Source organism: Halichoerus grypus, chromosome 15 (genome assembly GCF_964656455.1).
Source record: "Halichoerus grypus chromosome 15, mHalGry1.hap1.1, whole genome shotgun sequence".
Lineage (NCBI taxonomy): Eukaryota > Metazoa > Chordata > Mammalia > Carnivora > Phocidae > Halichoerus > Halichoerus grypus.
The window spans coordinates 56,508,095-56,528,436 of record NC_135726.1 but is presented as its reverse complement, the minus strand read 5'-3'; the positions used below and the strand labels follow the sequence as shown (position 1 = coordinate 56,528,436).

The 20,342-nt window shown below is 38.7% G+C and overlaps 1 protein-coding gene across 1 annotated transcript in view; it reads left to right on the top strand.

Annotated features, from left to right (window-relative positions):
• The window catches only part of LOC118537090 (uncharacterized), a 93,182-nt gene extending 72,840 nt beyond the window's left edge, over positions 1-20,342 (top strand). The window contains exon 5 of the mRNA XM_078063413.1: positions 14,584-20,342. Within this exon, the coding sequence (XP_077919539.1) occupies positions 14,584-16,478 (1,895 nt within the window). The 3' untranslated portion in view covers positions 16,479-20,342. The remainder of the gene's footprint in view (positions 1-14,583) is intronic.

The following is a 20,342-nucleotide window of genomic DNA, read 5'->3' as shown; positions in this document are numbered from 1 at the left end:
ATTTGTGAATGTTGAACCACCCTTGCAGCCCAGAAATAAATCCCATTTGGTAATGGTGAATAATCCTTTTAATGTACTGTTGGATCCTATTGGCTAGTATCTTCGTGAGAATTTTAGCATCCATGTTCATCAAGGATATTGGTCTGTAATTCTCCTTTTTGGGGAGTCTTTGTCTCGTTTGGGATCAAGGTAATTCTGGTCTCATAGAACGAGTTTGGAAGTTTTCCTTCCATTTCCATTTTTTGAAACAGCTTCGGAAGAATAGGTATTTGTTCTTCTTTAAATGTTTGGTAGAATTCCCCTGGGAAGCCATCTGGCCCTGGACTCTTGTTTGTTGGAAGACTTTTGATTACTGCTTCAATTTCCTTGCTGGTGATGGGTCTGTTCAGATTTTCTATTTCTTCCTGGTTCAGTTTTGGTAGTTTATAGGTCTCAGGAATGCATCCATTTCTTCCGGATTGGTTGGCATATAGTTGCTCATAATATGTTCTTATAATTGTATTTCTTCCGTGTTGGTTGTGATCTCTCCTCTTTCATTCATGGTTTTATTTATTTGGGTCCTTTCTCTTTTCTTTTTGATAAGTCTAGCCAGAGGTTTATCCATCTTACTAATTCTTTCAACAAACAAGCTCCTAGTTTCATTGATGTGTTCTACTGTTCATTTGGTTTCTATTTCATTGATTTCTGCTCTAGTCTTTATTCTCTTCTCCTTCTGGGCTTAGGCTTTATTTGCTCTTCCTTCTCCAGCTCCTTTATGTGTGACGTTAGGTTGTGTATTTGAAACTTTTCTTGTTTCTTGAGAAAGGCTTGTATTGCTCTATACTTCCCTTTTAGGACCTCCTTTGCTGCATCCCAAAGATTTTGGACAGTTCTGTTTTCATTTTCATTTGTTTCCATGAATTTTTAAAATTTTTCTTTAATTTCCTTGTTGACCCATTCATTCTTTTTTTTTTTTTTTTTTTAAGATTTATTTATTTGACAGAGAGAGAGAGAGAGAGAGTATGCAGGCAGAGGGAGAGGGAGAAGCAGGCTCCCGACAGAGCAGGGAGCCTGATGTGGGACTTGATCCCAGGACCCTAGGGTCATGACCTGAGCCGAAGTCAGATGCCTAATGACTGAGCCACCCAGGCGCCCCTCCAAATTTCCTCTTGTGATTGAGTTATAGTATCAAAGCATTGTGGTCTGAATATATGCAGGGAATGATCCCAATCTTTTGGTACTGGTTGAGACCTGACTTGTGACCCAGTATGTGATCTATTCTGGAGAATGTTCCAGGTGCACTTGACAAGAATGTGTATTCTGTTGTTTTAGGGTGGAATGTTCTGAATATATCTGTGAAGTCCATCTGGTCCAGTGTGTCATTCAAAGCCCTTATTTCCTGGTTGATCTTCTACTTAGATGATCTGTCCATTTCAGTGAGGGGAGTGTTAAAGTCCCCTACTATTATTGTATTATTATCGATGTGTTTCTTTAATTTTGTTATTAACTGGCTTGTATAATTGACTGCTCCCGTGTTAGGGGCATAAATATTTATAATTGTTAGATCTTGTTGGATTGATCTTCCTGTTTAATTCTGATATAGTGTCCTTCCCCATCTCTTATTACAATCTTTGGTTTAATATCTAATTTATCTGAGATAAGGATAGCCACCCCAGCTTTCTTTTGATGTCCATTAGCATGATAAATGGTTTTCTAACCCTTCACTTTCAATCTGGAGGTGTCTTTGGGTCTAAAATGACAGCCTATCGATGGGTCTTGCTTTTTTTATCCAATCTGATACCCTATGTCTTTTGATTGAGGCATTTAGCCCATTTACATTCAGAGTAACTAATGAAAGACATGAACTTATTGCTATTGTATTACCTGTAACGTGAATGTTTCTGTAGATTGTTTCTTTCTGGTCTATGTTACTTTTGGGCTCTCTCTTTGCTTAGAGGATCCCTTTCAATATTTCTTATAGGACTGTTTGGTGTTCACAAATTCTTTTAGTTACTATTTGTCCTGGAAGCTTTTTATCGCTCCTATTTTGAATGACATCCTAGCTGATAAAGTATTCTTGGCTGCATATTTTTCTTTTTTTTTTAAAGATTTTATTTATTTATTTGACAGAGAGAGACACAGCGAGAGAGGGAACACAAGCAGGGGGAGTGGGAGAGGGAGAAGCAGGCTTCCTGTGGAGCAGGGAGCCCGATGCAGGGCTCGATCCTAGGACCCTGGGATCATGACCTGAGCCGAAGGCAGATGCTTAATGACTGAGCCACCCAGGCGCCCCTGGCTGCATATTTTTCTTATTTAGCATCCTGAATATATCATGCCCATCCTTTCTGGCCTGCCAGCTCTTGTGGATACGTCTGCTACCAATCTAATGTTTCTACCCTTGTAAGGTACAGACCTCTTGTCCTGAGCTTTTCTCAGTATTTTCTCTTTGTCTCTGAGAATTGCCAGTTTCACTATTATATGTCTGGGTGTTGACCTATTTTTATTGATTTTGTGGGGTTTCTCTGTGCCTCCTGGACTTTGATGCGTGTTTCCTTCCCCAGATTAGGGAAGTTCTCTGCTATAATTTGCTCTAATATACCTTCTGTCCCTCTTGCTCTTTCCTCTTCTAGGATCCCAATTATTCTAATATTGTTTCGCTTTATGCTATCACTGATCTCTCAAATTCTCCCCCCCCCTTGTTTATCTCTCCTTTCCTCAGCTTCTTTATTCTCCATCGTTTTGTCTTCTATGTCACTAATTCTATCTTCTGCCTCATTTATCGTAACAGAGTCTCCATTTTTTATTGCATCTCATTAATAGCCTTTTTAATTTCTACTTGGTTATATTTTAATTCTTTTATTTCTCCAGAAAGGCATTCTCTAGTGTTTTCTATGCTCTTTTCAAGCCCAGCTAGTATCTTTATAATGTTATTCTGAACTCTAGTTCGGGCATCTTACTTATGTCCATACTGATTAGGTCCCTGGCAGTCAGTACTGCCTTTTATTCTTTTTTGCAGTGAGTTTTTCTGTCTTGTCATTCTTGCAGAAAGTGGTCGCTTTTCTATTTGCATAGTGGCAGCTATTCTTTTCTTAGATCTCTGGTTGAGTTTTCAGGTGTTCAGATTTATTTGATAGCTTTCTAGCTGAATTCCCGGGACCAGACAAAACTATGGTCTCTTACTCTTCCACCGTCTTGGACTCAGTCCCCCAAACTCCTTTAGTGTTAAAGATTTTTCTATATAATGTTTATATTACCATGCTGGTTGTTTGATTGATCATCACTACATGGGGTGTTTTCTTTTTTTTCTTCCAGTTATTTCCTTCTGTTTTAGTTATAGCTCTATGAAAATTCCAGTGCAATATATTCAAGCAACAGTTAGTGTTACTAGGAATATTTGGTTTATTTATATTTAATATTCTAATGGTGATATTGGTGTTTGAATTTACCAACTTTTATGCTTTTCCTTACACCCAATCATTTTTTATTACTTGTTTCTTATGTCTTCTTGTTTACCTTTTAAGAAAATAATTCTACATTTCATTCTTTTTCTGTAAATTTTGTATACTCAGTTATTGCTTTAGCGAAAAATTATTTTTTTAAAAAGAAACATGCTTGGGCGCCTGGGTGGCTCAGTTGGTTAAGTGACTGCCTTCGGCTCAGGTCATGATCCCGGGGTCCTGGGATCGAGCCCCGCATCGGGCTCCCTGCTCCGCGGGAAGCCTGCTTCTCCCTCTCCCACTCCCCCTGCTTGTGTTCCCTCTCTCGCTGTGTCTCTCTCTGTCAAATAAATAAATAAATAAAAATCTTTAAAAAAATAAAATAAAAAGAAACATGCTTTTGGGCGCCTGGGTGGCTCAGTTGGTTAAGCGACTGCCTTCGGCTCAGGTCATGCTCCTGGAGTCCCGGGATCGAGTCCCACATCGGGCTCCCAGCTCAGCGGCGAGCCTGCTTCTCCCTCTGACCTTCTCCCCTCTCATGCTGTTTCTCTCTCGCTCGCTCTCTAATACATAAATAAATAAAATCTTAAAAAAAAAAAAAAGAAACATGCTTTTTAAATCTAGTAACTGTGAAATTACATCCTGCCTTAATTTCAAGTTGTCAATATATGTACATTATGATATTTATTTACTTACATCTATTTTTAATGATAAAGATTTTTTTTTTAAAGATTGTATTTATTTATTTGACAGAGAGAAACACAGCGAAAGAGGGAACACAAGCAGGGAGAGTGGGAGAGGGAGAAGCAGGCTCCCCACTGAGCAGAGAGCCCAATGTGGAGCTCGATCCCAGGACCCCGGGATCATGACCTGAGCTGAAGGCAGTCGCTTAACTGACTGAGCCACCCAGGCACCCCAATGATAAGGATTTTTAAAAAATAATGTAACATGTTGAAATCATAAGTAAGGAGCTCAAGAGAATTTCACAAACTGATCCCATCTCTAAGCCACTGAGATCATGAAACAGGATATTGTTTGTTGTGTTGAGCTCCTCAGTAACTTTCCCCAAAGCTCTGCAGTCCTTTAATGTATAAGGCAAGAGATTGCTGTCCTCACTTTTGAACTTTATGTAAAAGTAATCAGGCAATGGGAGCGCTTTTGTATTTGGCTTCTTTTCTTTCCATCATTTGTGAATTTATCTGTATTTACCACAGGTTATTATGCCTCATTCATTAGAATGGATGGATCCAATTCCAGTGTAAATATCACCTGACTGCATCATTCTACTGTTATTGAGTAGGTGGATGGTTCTCAGTATAGGACTGTCAAGAATAGTACTGGCATGTAAAATGTATAATTTGTCTTTTAGTGATATGCACAAATGTGTGCTGGCTATTTATGTGGGACTGAATTGTTGGTAAATATGTTTAGATATGTTCAGCTTTAATAGATACTAGCAAACACTTTGCCAAAATCTTTATACAAGTTTTCCCACCACCAGCAGTGTACTGGATTTCTGACTTATCCACATACTTTACAAAACTTGGTTTTTTTAATGTAGTTTTTTCACAGTAGTCTTCTGGTTGGTGTGTGATGTTACCAAGTCGTGGTTTTATTTGCTTTTTTGTTGTTTGTTACTTCCTGTTAGTATGGAGTTTGGTTAACCTTTGGATAATCTCTTTTTTCAAAGTGTCTAGTGGGTTATTGTGCCCATTTTTTTTCTGTTGTGATATCTTTCTCTTCTGGCTTTGTAGTTTTGTATATATCCTGAGAATGAGTCCTTTGTCTCCTCTCTCACCCTACCTCTATTTCTATCTCTCGAGCTTGTGATGCAGAGTAGTTCTTAATTGTAATGTAATCCAATTTGTCAGTTCACCCTTTATGGTTGTGTTTTTATCACTTTTAGAAATCTTCCCTTATACCAAGACCTCAGAGACAGAATCCTTTGTATTTTTCTAAAGACATCATTACATTTACAATTTTGTTCTGAAACCTATTAAAAATCAGTGTGTTGCGTGTTTTGTGTAGTGATGGAGGTTTTCTGTTTTTCTTTTTTTCCCATCAGGTTAGCTAACAAATTGAAATGTATTCTGAAAATATTGTATTGTGCTCTTTTCATTTGTTTGTACAAGTCTTCATATGCATTAACACCATCACAATCTTGGATCAGACTTCTCCTGTGATTTTCTCCATCTTTTCCTGCCTCTAGTGATGTTTAGCAATCTCACAGGACCACACACTCAATGTCAGTTTTGATGTCAAAAACCTTCCATGGGCATCTTTGCTCTGATGAATGATTATTTCAATATTCCCATAGCAGAATGACTTTCAGGGGCTTGGCAATAGATGTCTTCTTCTTGTTATACACTGTAACTGGAATCGTAGCAATCTGATAGCTGTTTTATCATTATCTCTCTCTTTAGGTCACTGGAGATAAGTTCTATCAATTTAATCACCAAATATGAGTATAGTCAACTCATTGGTCATTGTCTCTAAATAAGTCCCACCCATAGTGACAGCTTTTGGGTGAAAAGATTTCTGCCATGATTCTGGATGCACACCTCTTTCATATGTTTACAGAGTGGCCAGAGGTGTGTCCACTGTGGTACAATGTGGGTCTTTGGTGTCTTCCAGACCATTCAGATTAGCTGTATGGACACTGGTTGGAAGGAGCTTAAAGTCAAAGCTTCCAGGTATATTGAGTTTTTAATTTTCCTCTGTATGTCACTGCCAAATGAGCAACAGAGCAGCAAAAAGGAAAATGAATTTTGGATACTGTCATGAATATCAGAAGAAAATCATACATTTGCTGTGTACAGCATTGTTACTATTCCTTGAAATCATGCTGTGAACTCATGACCTGGAGCAGAGTTTCCTTGATTTTCCTCAGGTACAGGCAAACAGAGTAGGTCATGTGCATTCATAGGCTCAACATTTCCTCCAGATCTTCACCTAACTTCAGCTCAATCCAAAGTATTTTTATCCTTGTGACCAACACTGTTTCATTTTACACAGTCTTGTCCAGCTTTTAAGTGTATGTTGCTCTTTTTAATATTCCCATTGATGGTTGGTGAATACCTCTGCCCTAATTCCTATGTGTTTCCCAATTCTCTGCCCTTTTTTTGTAATGAGCCGTGATTCCACTATATCCAGGATGTGCTTTGCCTGGATAAGGAGTAAAAAATACTCTCATCTTTTCAGATAACATGTAAATTCTATGCTTTTGCACAGTTTAGTTTAGTTTTTTGTTTGTTTGTTTTTTGTTTTTTACCATGTCCTTTAGAAAGCTCACTATAGAAATTTAAAGTAGACCCTCATGGGTATTGGGATTTCTTTACCTAGTTGAATGCAAGACCCATGGAGACATTACAGAAGTGAAAGTTACAGCTCACTCAATTCTTCTGTATTGTATCCTGCCTTTCATCGCCTTGCAAAATGTTTCCTGATGTAAATTGAATAGATTTTATCCCAGATCCTGTGTCAGGTTATGAATGTTTAATGAGGTGGTGTGCATATGGAAAAATTAGACTGGAGCCCAGCTGGTATCATACTGAGTGGTGATATTGTTGGGAGATGAATCTCTATGAGTTACATTTTCTCCATGTGTTATGGATAGATGCTTTGAACATTTTTATTCTAATTGTCTTTCCATTGATGTTTGTGTATTAAAAATCTTGGGAATATAGTGATAGTATCTTGCCCTTGGGTAGAAGACAGATTTGTTTATTGTACAGGAAAATGTATGTCTCTTTCCATGGCAAAAGTCTGGGCAGATATGCTAGATGTTCCGTTAAGATATTGTGGTTTCCTATGCTCAGAGTCTCACAGATGTGGCACAAACCCACTGCATGTCCAGCAGCTACCTGTAGGAATTGTGGGTGGGAGGCTGGCAAGTGAAATTAGTGTGATCAAGTTGTTGATGATGTTTGCTGTGTCATGAGCAATGGCCTTTGGTCTTCAATCTAGGAGTCTTCTGTCTTCTGCCAGCAGTGGAAAATTGTTAGAGGCCAACTTGTTACATTTATAGAATGTGTGTAATCTTGGAATTTTTATAGTTCTTAAGATTATCCATGGACTGGGGCGCCTGGGTGGCTCAGTTGGTTAAGCGACTGCCTTCGGCTCAGGTCATGATCCTGGAGTCCCTGGATCGAGTCCCGCATCGGGCTCCCTGCTCAGCGAGGAGCCTGCTTCTCCCTCTAACCCTCCCCCCTCTCATGTACTCTCTCTCTCTTATTCTCGCTCTCTCAAATAAACAAATCTTTAAAAAAAAAAAAAAAGATTATCCATGGACTTTATTCAAAACAAAATAGACATTCATGGGTGTGTTGTTGCTTTTGTTTGTTCATTTGTTTTGTTTTTCGTTGTACATATTAGTGAAATCATATGGTATTTGTCTCTTTCACATAGCATAATACCTTCTAGGTCTGTCCACGTTGTAACAAATAGCTAGAAACAACAAAAAAAGCAGAAACAGACCCATAAATACATTGAACAACCTGCTGGTTACCAGAGTGACCCCAATGGTAGGATGGGCAAAATAGGTAAAGGGTAATGGGAAGTACAGAGTTTTAGTTATGGAATTAATGAGTCATGGGGATAAAAGATATAGCATAGGGAATACATTCAATGCTATTATAATAACATTGTATAGTGACAGACAGTATCTCACTTGTGGTGAGCATCATAGAACCTATAGAGTTGTGAAATCACTGTTGTACACCTCAACTGATGTAATATTGTATGTCAGTTACAATTTTTTTGTCAGTTATACCTTAATAGAAAACAAAATAGAGGGACGCCTGGGTGGCTCAGTCATTGAGCATCTGCCTTCGGCTCAGGTCATGATCCCAGGGTCCTGGGATTGAGTTCCACATCGGCTCCTTGCTCCAAGGGGAGGCTGCTTCTCCCTCTGACTGCCGGTCCCCCCTGCTTGTGCGCTCACTCGCTCTCTCTATCTCTCTGACAAATAAAAAAAGAAAAGAAAATAGACACAGATAGGTTGAACTACTTTGTTAAGAAGTTGCATGTAGGGCGCCTGGGTGGCTCAGTTGGTTAAGCGACTGCCTTCGGCTCAGGTCATGATCCTGGAGTCCCTGGATCGAGTCCCGCATCGGGCTCCCTGCTCGGCAGGGAGTCTGCTTCTCCCTCTGACCCTCCCCCCTCTCATGTACTCGCTCTCTCTCAAATAAATAAATAAAATCTTTAAAAAAAAAAAAAGAAGTTGCATGTAGGGCGCCTGGGTGGCTCAGTTGGTTAAGCGACTGCCTTCGGCTCGGGTCATGATCCCAGGGTCCTGGGATCAAGTCCCACATCAGGCTCCCCCTACTCTGCGGGGAGCCTGCTTCTCCCTCTGCCTCTGCCTCCCACTCCCCCTGCTTGTGCTCTCTCTCTGTCAAATAAATAAATAAAATCTTTAAAAAAAAAAAAGTTGCATGTAAAGAAAGCTAACCTACTCTCCAAATGCAGCTAATCCTAGGTATTCATAGTAGGATATAGAGTTAGGATAGCAAATTTCTGTGTAACACAATGGAGAAAATGTAAATTATGGAGAAATGAGAGTATATAGGAGAGAAGAGAATGTGGCCAGCAGGGTGCAGAAGTGAATAGGACATAGAAGAGCCTGGAGTCCTCAAAGGCTAAGCAGCCCAGGAGATACAAGGAAGAACAGTAATTTCTCTCTCTTTTTTTTTTTTTTTAAAGATTTTATATATTTATTTGACAGAGAGAGAGACAGCAAGAGAAGAGGGAACACAAGCAGGGGAAGTGGGAGAGGGAGAAGCAGGCTTCCCGCCGATCAGGGAGCCCGACCTGGGGCTCGATCCCAGGACCCTGGGATCATGACCCGAGCTGAAGGCAGACGCCTGACGACTGAGCCACCCAGGCGCCCAAGAACAGTAATTTCTTTTTTTTTTTTTTTTTAAGATTTTATTTATTTATTTGACAGAGACAGAGATAGCGAGAGCAGGAACATAAGCAGCTGGAGTGGGAGAGGGGAGCCCTATGTGGGACTCGATCCCAGGACCCTGGGATCATGACCTGAGCCGAAGGCAGACACTTAACAACTGAGCCACCCAGGCGCCCCAAGAACAGTAATTTCTATGAGAGTTTCTTCAGTTGTTTTCCCTGCAATGTGCTCTCTCTTATCTCTCACCACTAAAGTGTATGTAATAATAGCCACATATCTTATGAAGGCTTCTCTGTATGAGTGGTTTCTTGTGGGGACACTGGAAAATGCAACTGATTTTTCTGCCCATGTTCATTTTAGGCAAGGTCAGTTTTTAGAAGGAAGCCAGAGATGCAAACTGAAGAGATCCTGTACCCTGAAGAAGTGGGCATTAGTAAAAGTATAGGGAAAACTTGGTATTTTTACAAAGCTATGTAATCTGTGTGGTCCAAGCTAAGAAATCCAGCATTGAACCAGGACCATACTGTTCCTGCATTACTTGTCAAAGTGGGAGCTATTTCCAAGAATATGTTTGGCATGGTGACAGGAAGAAGGAGAAATAAAGGAGCCCCAGGGAGGAGTGGCGGATCCTGTTCACCCTGCAGGAGTGACATTAGGTTGAATGAAAAGTGAAGGGAGGGAAGGACTCCAGGCCCACCTATTTGGTCCTCTTCCCTATGTTGAGGGACTCTTTGAAACTGTTCATTTTCTCTGATGCAGACCTGGAATTTTGTGTGGAGCATACATTCTCAAGGTTTGACTGCCCGGAACTGCTAGTGTGCTTCAGATTATAGAAGTGGCTTTTGTTTTTGATAGAATTAGTGCTCTTCATTGAACTGAAGCTGGATTTCGTGCAGCCTTGATTCAATCTCTTGGTTCCCATGTGAGGTGCACCTCTTCCTTCTATTTTCCCACCACCTAGAAAAGAATAAATTTTTATCATTATTTGGTTAAACCTCACAGGTAAATGAGGTGAGGTAGCCATAGATTCAGCCCTGGTGTTAAATGGACTTTGCCCGTTCCTCTTCCACTTGACTAGATCAGTACCTTTGTACAGACAGGTTCCTTGCTATGGTACTCTCAGGAAAGAATAGAACATCATCCTTGAGAGAAAAAAAATAAGGAAATAGGTCAGTGTAATGACTAGGACTTCTGTGACAACTCCCAGTCCATCACTGTTGCAATGGAGAAATCCCACAGTGTTTCAGGAATCCTGGAGGATATTACTAAGTGAGGGCAGGGTACCTACAGGAGATGAGAGTTCCAGAATTCTTTTATTTTTTTTTAAGATTTATTTGGGAGAGAGAGATAGCATAAGCAGTGGTGGGGCAGGATGGGAGGTGGGGGGGTATATATAATCTCAAGCAGACTCCACAATGAGTGCAGAGCCCCATTTAGGGCTCAGTCTCATGACCCTGAGATCACAACCTGAGCCAAAACCAAGAGTTAGAAACTCAACCAACTCTGCCACCCAGGCGCCCTCATTCCACAAGTCTTGTACATCAGTTAACCTCCCATGTTAGGGTCTCTGGACCAAGCCTGTGTGTTTGAGCTGATCAGAATGCAAAGAGGACCCTGTGAAAGCCTGTGATTACACACAAAACAAAGCTTAAATACTCTACTATAAATTACAGTGTATGGGTCCTATATGTGGCTTGATATTTGAATAAAATGGATGTTTTCATGTTTACATTTAGATTATGATTTACTTAGCTGTTGTTCTGGACATTTATTTTACAACACTTATTATGCTTCCTTTGAAGAACGTTTTGTACCTGACACCAATGTGACCCATTACAGGTTCATGTACTTCATTTCCTCTGTCCTGTATGTCAGATTCCTCCACTACAAGATTAATAATTTTTCTCGGGGCACCTGGGTGGTTCAGTCGTTAAGCGTCTGCCTTCGGCTCAGGTCATGATCCCAGGGTCCTGGGATCGAGCCCTGCATCAGGCTCCCTACTCAGTGGGAAGCCTGCTTCTCCCTCTCCCACTCCCGCTGCTTGTGTTCCTTCTCTCGCTTTGTCTCTCTCTGTCAAATAAATAAATAAAATCTTTTTTTAAAAAATTAATAATTTTTCTCATTTATCACCACGTACCTTGGGAGGATTTACTGAAAGATGTGCATTAATCATCTCATTTAATCTGGAAACTCCCGTCTCTGTTTCACTTTGTAGTCAGCTTTGAAAATGAAGGCTCTCTCCTGTGTTTACTGGAGATAGTGGAGATTGTAAGTCTGTCAGCATAGGTCCTCCAAGTTTCCATTCTATTACACACTCATGTCACAGACCAACTCTTCCTTAGCATTTCTCTGTTGCTCTGTGGAAGGAAAGCATGCATCATATATGTTCCACTGCCCTAAGATTGTAAAATATAACTCAGCACAAAGGTAAATGAGCAAAAATTTAAGCAATACGTATTTCATTTCTATCATTTTGTGTTTGTCTCTGTGGTTTGTTTGCAAGACACAAAACCCTTCATCCACAAATAGATTTATGTTTTATGCCCCTGAAGACATATCTTAGATTCAAGGACAGTAAGGAATTTTTGGTCTATCATTTTTATTCTTTTTAATTTAATTTGTAATTTTTTTCTGTGTTTTATCCTCACTTACCTCTTTTAGTTGATATGTTCTATGATTTAATCACATTTGCATTCCCATTGTCACTTTGAAACCTGCTGTGAATCTTCTTTTATAGTTGCCTCTGTTTACTGGTCTGTGTGTTCCTCTTAGGCCTATTCAATGTCACACAATCTGGGGTAAAACTCAGGCTCCACTATCACTGAAGTTTTGGCAAGATATTTATTGAAAGATGAAGAACAATACTGTTTTCATAGGTTACTGTGGATTCCTGGATGAATTTATGAAAAAGAGTTAGAATGGCATGTAGTGGGTAGTAAATGTTCAAAAAGAATTGTTGTTTCTGCTCTTGGTGTTAGAAGTTGTAATTTCTACAATATTCTTTAATTTCAAAGTCATCCATGATTTCCTCTATGTTTTTTAATTTTGGGAATTTAATAGTGTGGCTCTTGAACTGAGATGTTGGCATCACTTGCAAGCTCATGAGAAATGTAGAAACTCAGACCCCACATAGAAATTCCAATACAAATATGAATTTTAATAAGATGTTCACTTCATTGTCATACACATTAACACTGGAGAAGTAGACCTCTAGCTCACCTTTACTTTTCCACTATTCTATCCCTGTCTTTATGTTTGTAGTACATTATTTTGGTAACAATAGCTTTATAGTATTCTTTTCATCAGTAAGTGTGGTACCACCAACATACTATTCAGTTTCAGGATTGTTCTGGGTATGTGTTATCCTGTGACATCCATATGAATGTTAGGATGGTTTTGATCTTTCTGCCAAAATTGGCATTGGGATTTTGATAAGATTATTTTAAAGGTTATGTTATTGCTTATTCTGATCTCCATTTTATTCATTTCTATTTTTTCTTTTTTAATTCCTTCCTTTACTAAATTTCAGCTATGTTTCTTCTTTTTCTAGTTCCTTGTAGTGTAATGTTAATTTTACTTTTTTGCAAATTTTTCTTTTTTTTAAAAGATTTTATTTATTTGAGAGAGAGAATGAGCAGGGAGAGGGGCAGAGGGAAAGGGAGAAGCAGACTCCCCACTGAGCAGGGAGCCTGATGTAGGGCTCCACCCAGGACGGTGGGATCATGACCTGAGCCAAAGGCAGGGGCCCGACCGACTGAGCCACCCAGGCGCCCCTGAATTTTTTCTTAACTCAAGCATTATATCATAAAAAAATGGAAAAGTGAAAGTCTAGGAGGGAAAATTCACAGAAATAAACAATAAAAGTGATGTCCAATAAATAAAATAGCATAAAAATTAAAAAACGGATTCTTAGTGTTTTCTATACATCATGTCGTCTGTGAACAGAAGTAGTTTCTCTTTTCCTTTTTCAGTTGGATTACTTTTATGTATTTTTTTCTTGCCTAATTGTTCTGACTATAAAATCCACTACTATGTTGAATCGAAGTGGTGAAGTCACTTCAGTACCTTGTTTCTGATCATACAGAAGGCTTCATTCTTTTACTATTGGATATGTTAGATTTCAGCTTTTAGTACATACATGGCCTTTATTAGGCTGAGTTGATTTCCTTTTATTCCTACCACTGAGTGTTTTAAATCATGAAACAGTGTCCAGTATGCTCACTTTCTTCTTCTGCACGAATAAATGTGATCATGTCATGTTTGATCTTCATTCTTTTCATGTGCTGTCCTAAATTTATAGATTTCTTTTTATTGAAACACCCTGAATTCCAGGAAGAATTCCCACTTGATTATGTTGTAAAATTTGCTCTTGTTTCAGGTTGTTTCCTTTTATTGGGGAGTTTACATGACTATTCGTCTCAGTAGTAGTTTTTAGTCTTCTTTGCTTATAGTGTCTTTCTTGGCTTTGTTAATGTGTCACAGAGAGTGTTTTACAATTTCCTTTCTCTTCACTCCTTGGAAATGTTATAGGAGATTTAAAGAACTTTCTCATTAATGTTTGTTTGAATAATTGAGAATATTCATCTGGCATAGGACTTACCTTTGTTAGGAGCTTTTTTTTATTACTTTTTCAATCTACTTAGTAGTGGTAGATCAGTAGAGACTTCCCCCCTCCCCCATGATTGAGTCAAGTAGGTTATACCTTTTTGAAAATTTACACACTTTTTTTTTTTATATCTCTTTGTGGGCATATAATTATCCATCACTGCTTCTTTTAATTGGCTTTATTCCCATGCTATCAGTTACTCTGCTTTCACTTCTTCACTTTTGATTTTACTGGTCTTCTGTCTGTCATTCGATTTACTTAAAAGTATGTCAATTTTGTGGATCTCTTCTGAAAACCACCTCTTCCTATTGTAGATATTTTTCTGTTTTTGCTATATCCTATTTTGTTGATTTCTATTTTAAGTTTAAGTTTCCTTCCTTTCTTCTAGTTTTGAGCTCAGATAGTACTTTTCCTGATTTTTTGAGGTATAGGAAAGTGATGTGTGCTCCAGCATGACAAGACTTCAGAACTATGTGGTCAGTATGTTGTCTGCAAGTTTATGTCTCCCTGGAGGAATAAAGTCCCAATGATTCCATCAGCCGTCTTGCTGAAGTTCTCTGATTGATTTTAATTTTGCGTATTAGAAGTTTTCATTATATTCATCTGAGAGTAGTAAGTGGAATGATCTTACTTTTCTCTTATTCAATATCTTTCAGCTGTATCTTCAAATGGCACCCAGAGTTTCCTGCCAACATTGTGCATAGAAGCTTCTTTCCAAAACGTGGCAGTACGTAGATATAAACATACTGCCCTTGAGAATTTACACTTCCTGGTAGACTGTAACAATGATGGAGAGAGTGAAGAGCATCAAATATATCATGAGGGACATATCCAAACTGAGACAACTGCGCATAATGTGAATCTCACTGCCCAAAATGGGGAAGGATATAAAACATTTTGGAAAACATCCCTTCTTAAGTCTGCTACTTCTGCAAAGCAGTGTGTTTCTATTTACAAGGGCTCAAATCAAATGATTAAACATACATATTTGCAGAACGAAAAGTTGGAAAATCTGGAAAGTTGCCTAGTTCATGCTGAAAATAATTATTTCAACCATTTTGAAAGTAGGATTGGATTGACCTTTGAGTCAAATATTTCTGAAAATCAGAGATTTAAAAATGAAGAACAAAGTGCTGAGTGGGATTCATTTGAGAGGTCCTTCACCGAGGAGTTAACCCTACAAAATTACCAGGGCATTTTCAATGAAAACAAAATTGCTCAATGCAGTGAATCTGAGGAAAAATTTAACCCAGGTTCAAATGTTAATACATGTCTGAGGACTCATTTTCCAGAGAACCATTATGAATATGATAAATGTGTGGAAGTCTTTTATCAAAGCTCCAACCTTATTATACATAATAGTATCCCTATGGAAGAGAATCATTATGAATATAATGAATGTGAGAAAGCTCTTAACCAGTCTCCCAGTGTTGGTGATTATCAGAGTATTCATGTGGGAAAAGACTCATACAGATGTTATAAACCTGGGAATATGTTCAGTCAGTCGTCAAGACTAAATATACATAACACAATCGGTACTGAACAAAAAAGTTACATTTGTAAGGAATGTGGCAAAGCCTTTGACTGGCACTCAACACTGTGTCAACATCAGCCAATGTATATTGGAGGAAAACCTTACAAATATGAGGAATGTGGCAAGGTTTTTATCCACCACTCACACTTTACGCAACATGACAGAATTCGTACTGGAGAGAAAATCTACCAATGTAAAGAATGTGGCAAGTGCTTTAACCATCACTCAAATCTTAGTCGCCATTACAGAATTCATACTGGAGAGAAACCTTACCAATGTAAAGAATGTGGCATGGCCTTTAACCAGCACTCAGTGCTTACTCGACATCACAGAATTCACACTGGAGAGAAACCTTACCAATGTAAAGAATGTGGAAAGGCCTTCAACCAGCACTCAAACCTTACTCAACATCACAGAATTCATACTAGAGAGAAACCTTATCAATGTAAAGAATGTGGCCAGGTCTTTAACCATCACTCAAGCCTTACTCAACATCACAGAATTCATAGTGGAGAGAAACCTTACCAATGTAAAGAATGTGGCCAAGCCTTTAACCAGCACTCAAACCTTACCCGACATCACAGAATTCACACTGGAGAGAAACCTTACCAATGTAAAGAATGTGGGAAGGCCTTTAACCAGCACTCAAAGCTTACTGAACATCACAGAATTCATACTGGAGAGAAACCGTTCATATGTACGGAATGTGGTCAAGCCTTTAACCGGCACTCACACCTTACTCGACATCACAGAATTCATACTGGAGAGAAACCTTACCAATGTAAAGAATGTGGCAAGGCCTTTAACCAACACTCAAAGCTTACTGAACATCACAGAATTCATACTGGGGAAAAACCTTACATATGCAAAGAATGTGGCAAGGCCTTTAACCGACACTCACACCTGACTCGACATCACAGAATTCATTTTGGACAGAAACCTTACATATGTAAGGAATGTGGCCATGCCTTTATCCAGCACTCACACCTGAGTCAACATCACAGAATTCATACTTGAGGGAAAGCTTACCAAAGTAAAGAATGTGGGAAGGCCTTTAATCACTGTTCAACCTTTACTCATTATCACAGAATTCATAGTGGAACAAACCTTACAATTTTAAAGAGTGTGAGAAAACTTTTAAGGACTACTCACCCCTTACTCCACATTAGAGAATTCATAGTGGAGAGTAACCATAAAATTGTAAAGAATGTGGAAAGGCTTTTAAGCAATGGTAATTCCTGATCAGAGAAAGTGTATTGGAGAAGACTTTGAAATATGAAGAATTTTGCAAGCCCTTTACTCAGAGGTCACGTTTCATTCAACATCACAGAATTCATACTGGGGAAGAACTTATAAATGTAAAGAACATGGGAAAACTTTTAGAACTGCTCAACCCTTTCCAGCATCTCAGAGTTTATACTGAGGAGAAACATTACAAAGTTAAAGGGTGTCACAAGCCTCTAGCTGGAACTCACAACTTACTCAACATCATAGCAATCATACAGCATAGATAAATGTAAAATGTAGAGAAAGTTGCAGTGCCTTTAACTGGAATTCAGCCTATACTCAGTATCCCAAAATGCACACTAGATTCAAACCCTAGAAACATAATCAATGAGGAAAGACCTTCATTTTAAATATTCACTGTAGCAAACACCAGAGAGTACATAAAGGTAAGTTACTTGAAAGATGTAAATATTTAGAAATGTATGTAAGTAAAGATCAAATGTCAATAATATCACAGAAATCAAGTAGAAAGCAGTACATGAGTCAATCTATTCAGACATTATATCAAAATACTCATTATAAGGACTAATACAAAGTTAAACACTTAGAAAATGTATGTGCTATTATGCTTCAAAAGAACAAGTGGATGGATTTTTGCATAGATATCATGAATTTCGATATGTCCTTTTTTTTTGTTTTTGATTGTGTTCTTGTTTTTTGGGGTTTGTTTTTTGTTTTGTTTTGTGTTTTGTTTTGGTTCATTGACCCTATCTGGGATTTGTGACTAGCAAATATTAATGTATTTGTCCTCTCAAATCACTTGAGAAAATTCATTAATTCCTAGTGGGTTTGTGAAAGTATGTGGCTGATTGTTGTTGCATCAAAGATATGAGATGCCCTTCTTCATTAGGTGGGACTCATGCATATCTAATTGTCCATGGAAGAAGAAAGACAATATAACATATAATATATGAAGAAAATCTAAATGGAGATGCTGTTTGTGGTTATAACATTAATGTCAGTTATGATGGAAGAAGTGTTCAGAACATCATTATTCTCCATTTATTAAAACTAAAGAACTTCCTGGATATTATAAATAAAATATTTTCTCATCTGGTCTTTGAGAAAAAAGAGGTGCCAGTCCAGTAAAATACTGATGTATCTTCATAATAGCTATAGTTAGAAGTAGAGGATGTCAGGTGATGTGCTTGAAATGAAGAAATCCTCAAAGATACCAAAAGAGGATAACTCTTTCCTAAAATGGCATAGGATTACACATAAAATTTTTAAGAATGATTTCATGCCTGAAAACAATGGAAATCACTACTCCCACATCATGATATCAGCACACAATGCTTTTTAATGCTTGTATTCCGTATTTCCAAAAAGGATTATACAGTGGATTTGAAATGTATAACTTAGTCTGTGTGTGAACGTAATATATTTTAATTAATAAAACATAATGATTTTTAACATGTTATCATGGATGAGTAGTGAATGAAGTGTTATCCCACCATCAATGTTAACCTGTCTCATTTTACATAAGGTTGTAGGCAACTGATGAAATCTATCACTTACTCAGTAATCGTGTGGAATAACATACCTAGTAATCCGTTTCCTCGGTGGCCTTAAAGTCTAAATAATGTCTGATTACTTTCCCCCTTGTTTATCTACTGTGTCATTTTCTCCTCTTTGGGACTAGTGGGGTATTATAACAGACATATTACAGATTATATGGGGGGTCTTATTGAGTGATTAGCTCAAGTACTCCATGATACTGCTACTTGGCATCCATTTTGTGTTGACAGTACTTTTGCAGGGGACTTGAATTGACAGCAGCCTCTCTCACTAGTGCATTCCCTAGACAATACCCTGCAGAGTCACCAGTTAATGTAACCTCTGACATGACATTCCCAATCCGCCCTTGTGAGCAACCATGTCCCCTAACTACCATGACTTTCCCCTCGTGTGTCCTTTAGAGGCACAGAGCTTACCTAAACCTGTTTTAGTTTTAATGGCCCGATCTGGATATAGCCCTGGGACTCTAAAGCACTGCACCATGGCCCCTAATAAAGGTATGTGCCCCACTTCATACGTGGGGGTGTTGTTTTGATGTTTCTGTGAAGTAAAGACACAATTATAACAGTGCTTGGTGTATAATAGATACCCATAAGTAGGAGAAACCTATTCCAATAGGAGTGATGCTGTAGCCCCAAGTAAGGGATAGAAAATACAGAGGATGAAGAATTGGCATGACTTCTGCATGTAGAGGAGGACACCTGTCCCAGGTTGCACAACTGACTCCCTGGATTTAGAAAAATAACATCTACTTGTTTATTTCCTAGTTATCTCCAGATCTCCAGTTCTGTTTATCCTCATTTTTATTTCCAGCTACATAGGCATCACAGACATTCTTCTTTGCCTGTGTTGTGGCTAGAGTATCTTCCGTAAATGCTTCATTGAGATGAGAAAGATATAAGGCCAATGGGTATAAATTCAGACATTTAGCACTGGGTTGTGGGATGTGAATATAAGTAATACATGATGATGGCACCAAACTTAGAAAAATAAGACCTATTAAAATGTGAAGAACTCTTTCTGATGTGGGGAGGGAACCAGAGGTGGTTCCCCTCTAGCCATTGCAAAGGCACAGGCAGCTCTTGGTGTTGTCTTCTGATGAATAAATATAATGGACATAAGGAATTGGCAAATGTGGGTTCCTGAGCATTAGGGAAGTTCTCCTTTATGTTCATGATTTAATTGAATTCCTTTGTGTGAATGAGGACCAGATGCTGTTGGATAACAATGATGACTGATTGCTCAGGCCTAGATCAGTGGCAGTGGATGGAGTAGGGTGAGTTGGATGACGCAAACATTGTGGGCATAGCTTAAAAATGTCCCATGGCAGCGTGGCTGTCGAAGATGAAGAAGCCTTCTGGACACTAATAAACGGGATCAGCAAGGTGTGTGCTGTGTTTGCAGAGAGCGCTAGTGTCCCAGGTATATAACCCCAACGTAGGTTAGATCCACTGTAGGTGGTGACCTTTCAGGGAAGGTGATGCACTGCTGTGCAGGACCTTCCTCCCTTTAGTCAGTGCCATGATGAGCGTAGTCCCGAGCTCTGGCTCCGGCAGTTGCATGGATTTGTTGGAGGAGTTCAACAGTCAGCAGCAGCGAGCATTGCTACTTCAAGCAGTCTAGCCCAACTGTTCATTGACTGAGAAATGAACAAAGAAGATACGAGATCTATATAATGAAATTTTACATGGCCATAAAAAGGAGTTCAATCTTTCTATTTGCAATGACATGGAGGGAGCTAGAGTGTATTATGCTAAGTGAATGAAATCAGAGAAAGACAAATACCATAGGATTTCACTCATGTGGAATATAAGAAACAAACAAGCAAAGGGGAAAAAAGAAGACCAGCAAATCATGAGAGACTCGAATTTCAACTATAGAGAAGAAACTGATGGATACCAGTGTGGAGCTGGATTGGAGAATGGGTTAAATAAGTGGTGGGAATGAAGGTGTGCATTTTTTTGTTGTTGAGAACTGGGTATTGTATGAAAATGTACAATCCCTATTGTACACGTGGAACTAACATTACATTGTATGTTAACTAACTGGAATTTAAATAAAACCTTTTTAAAAATG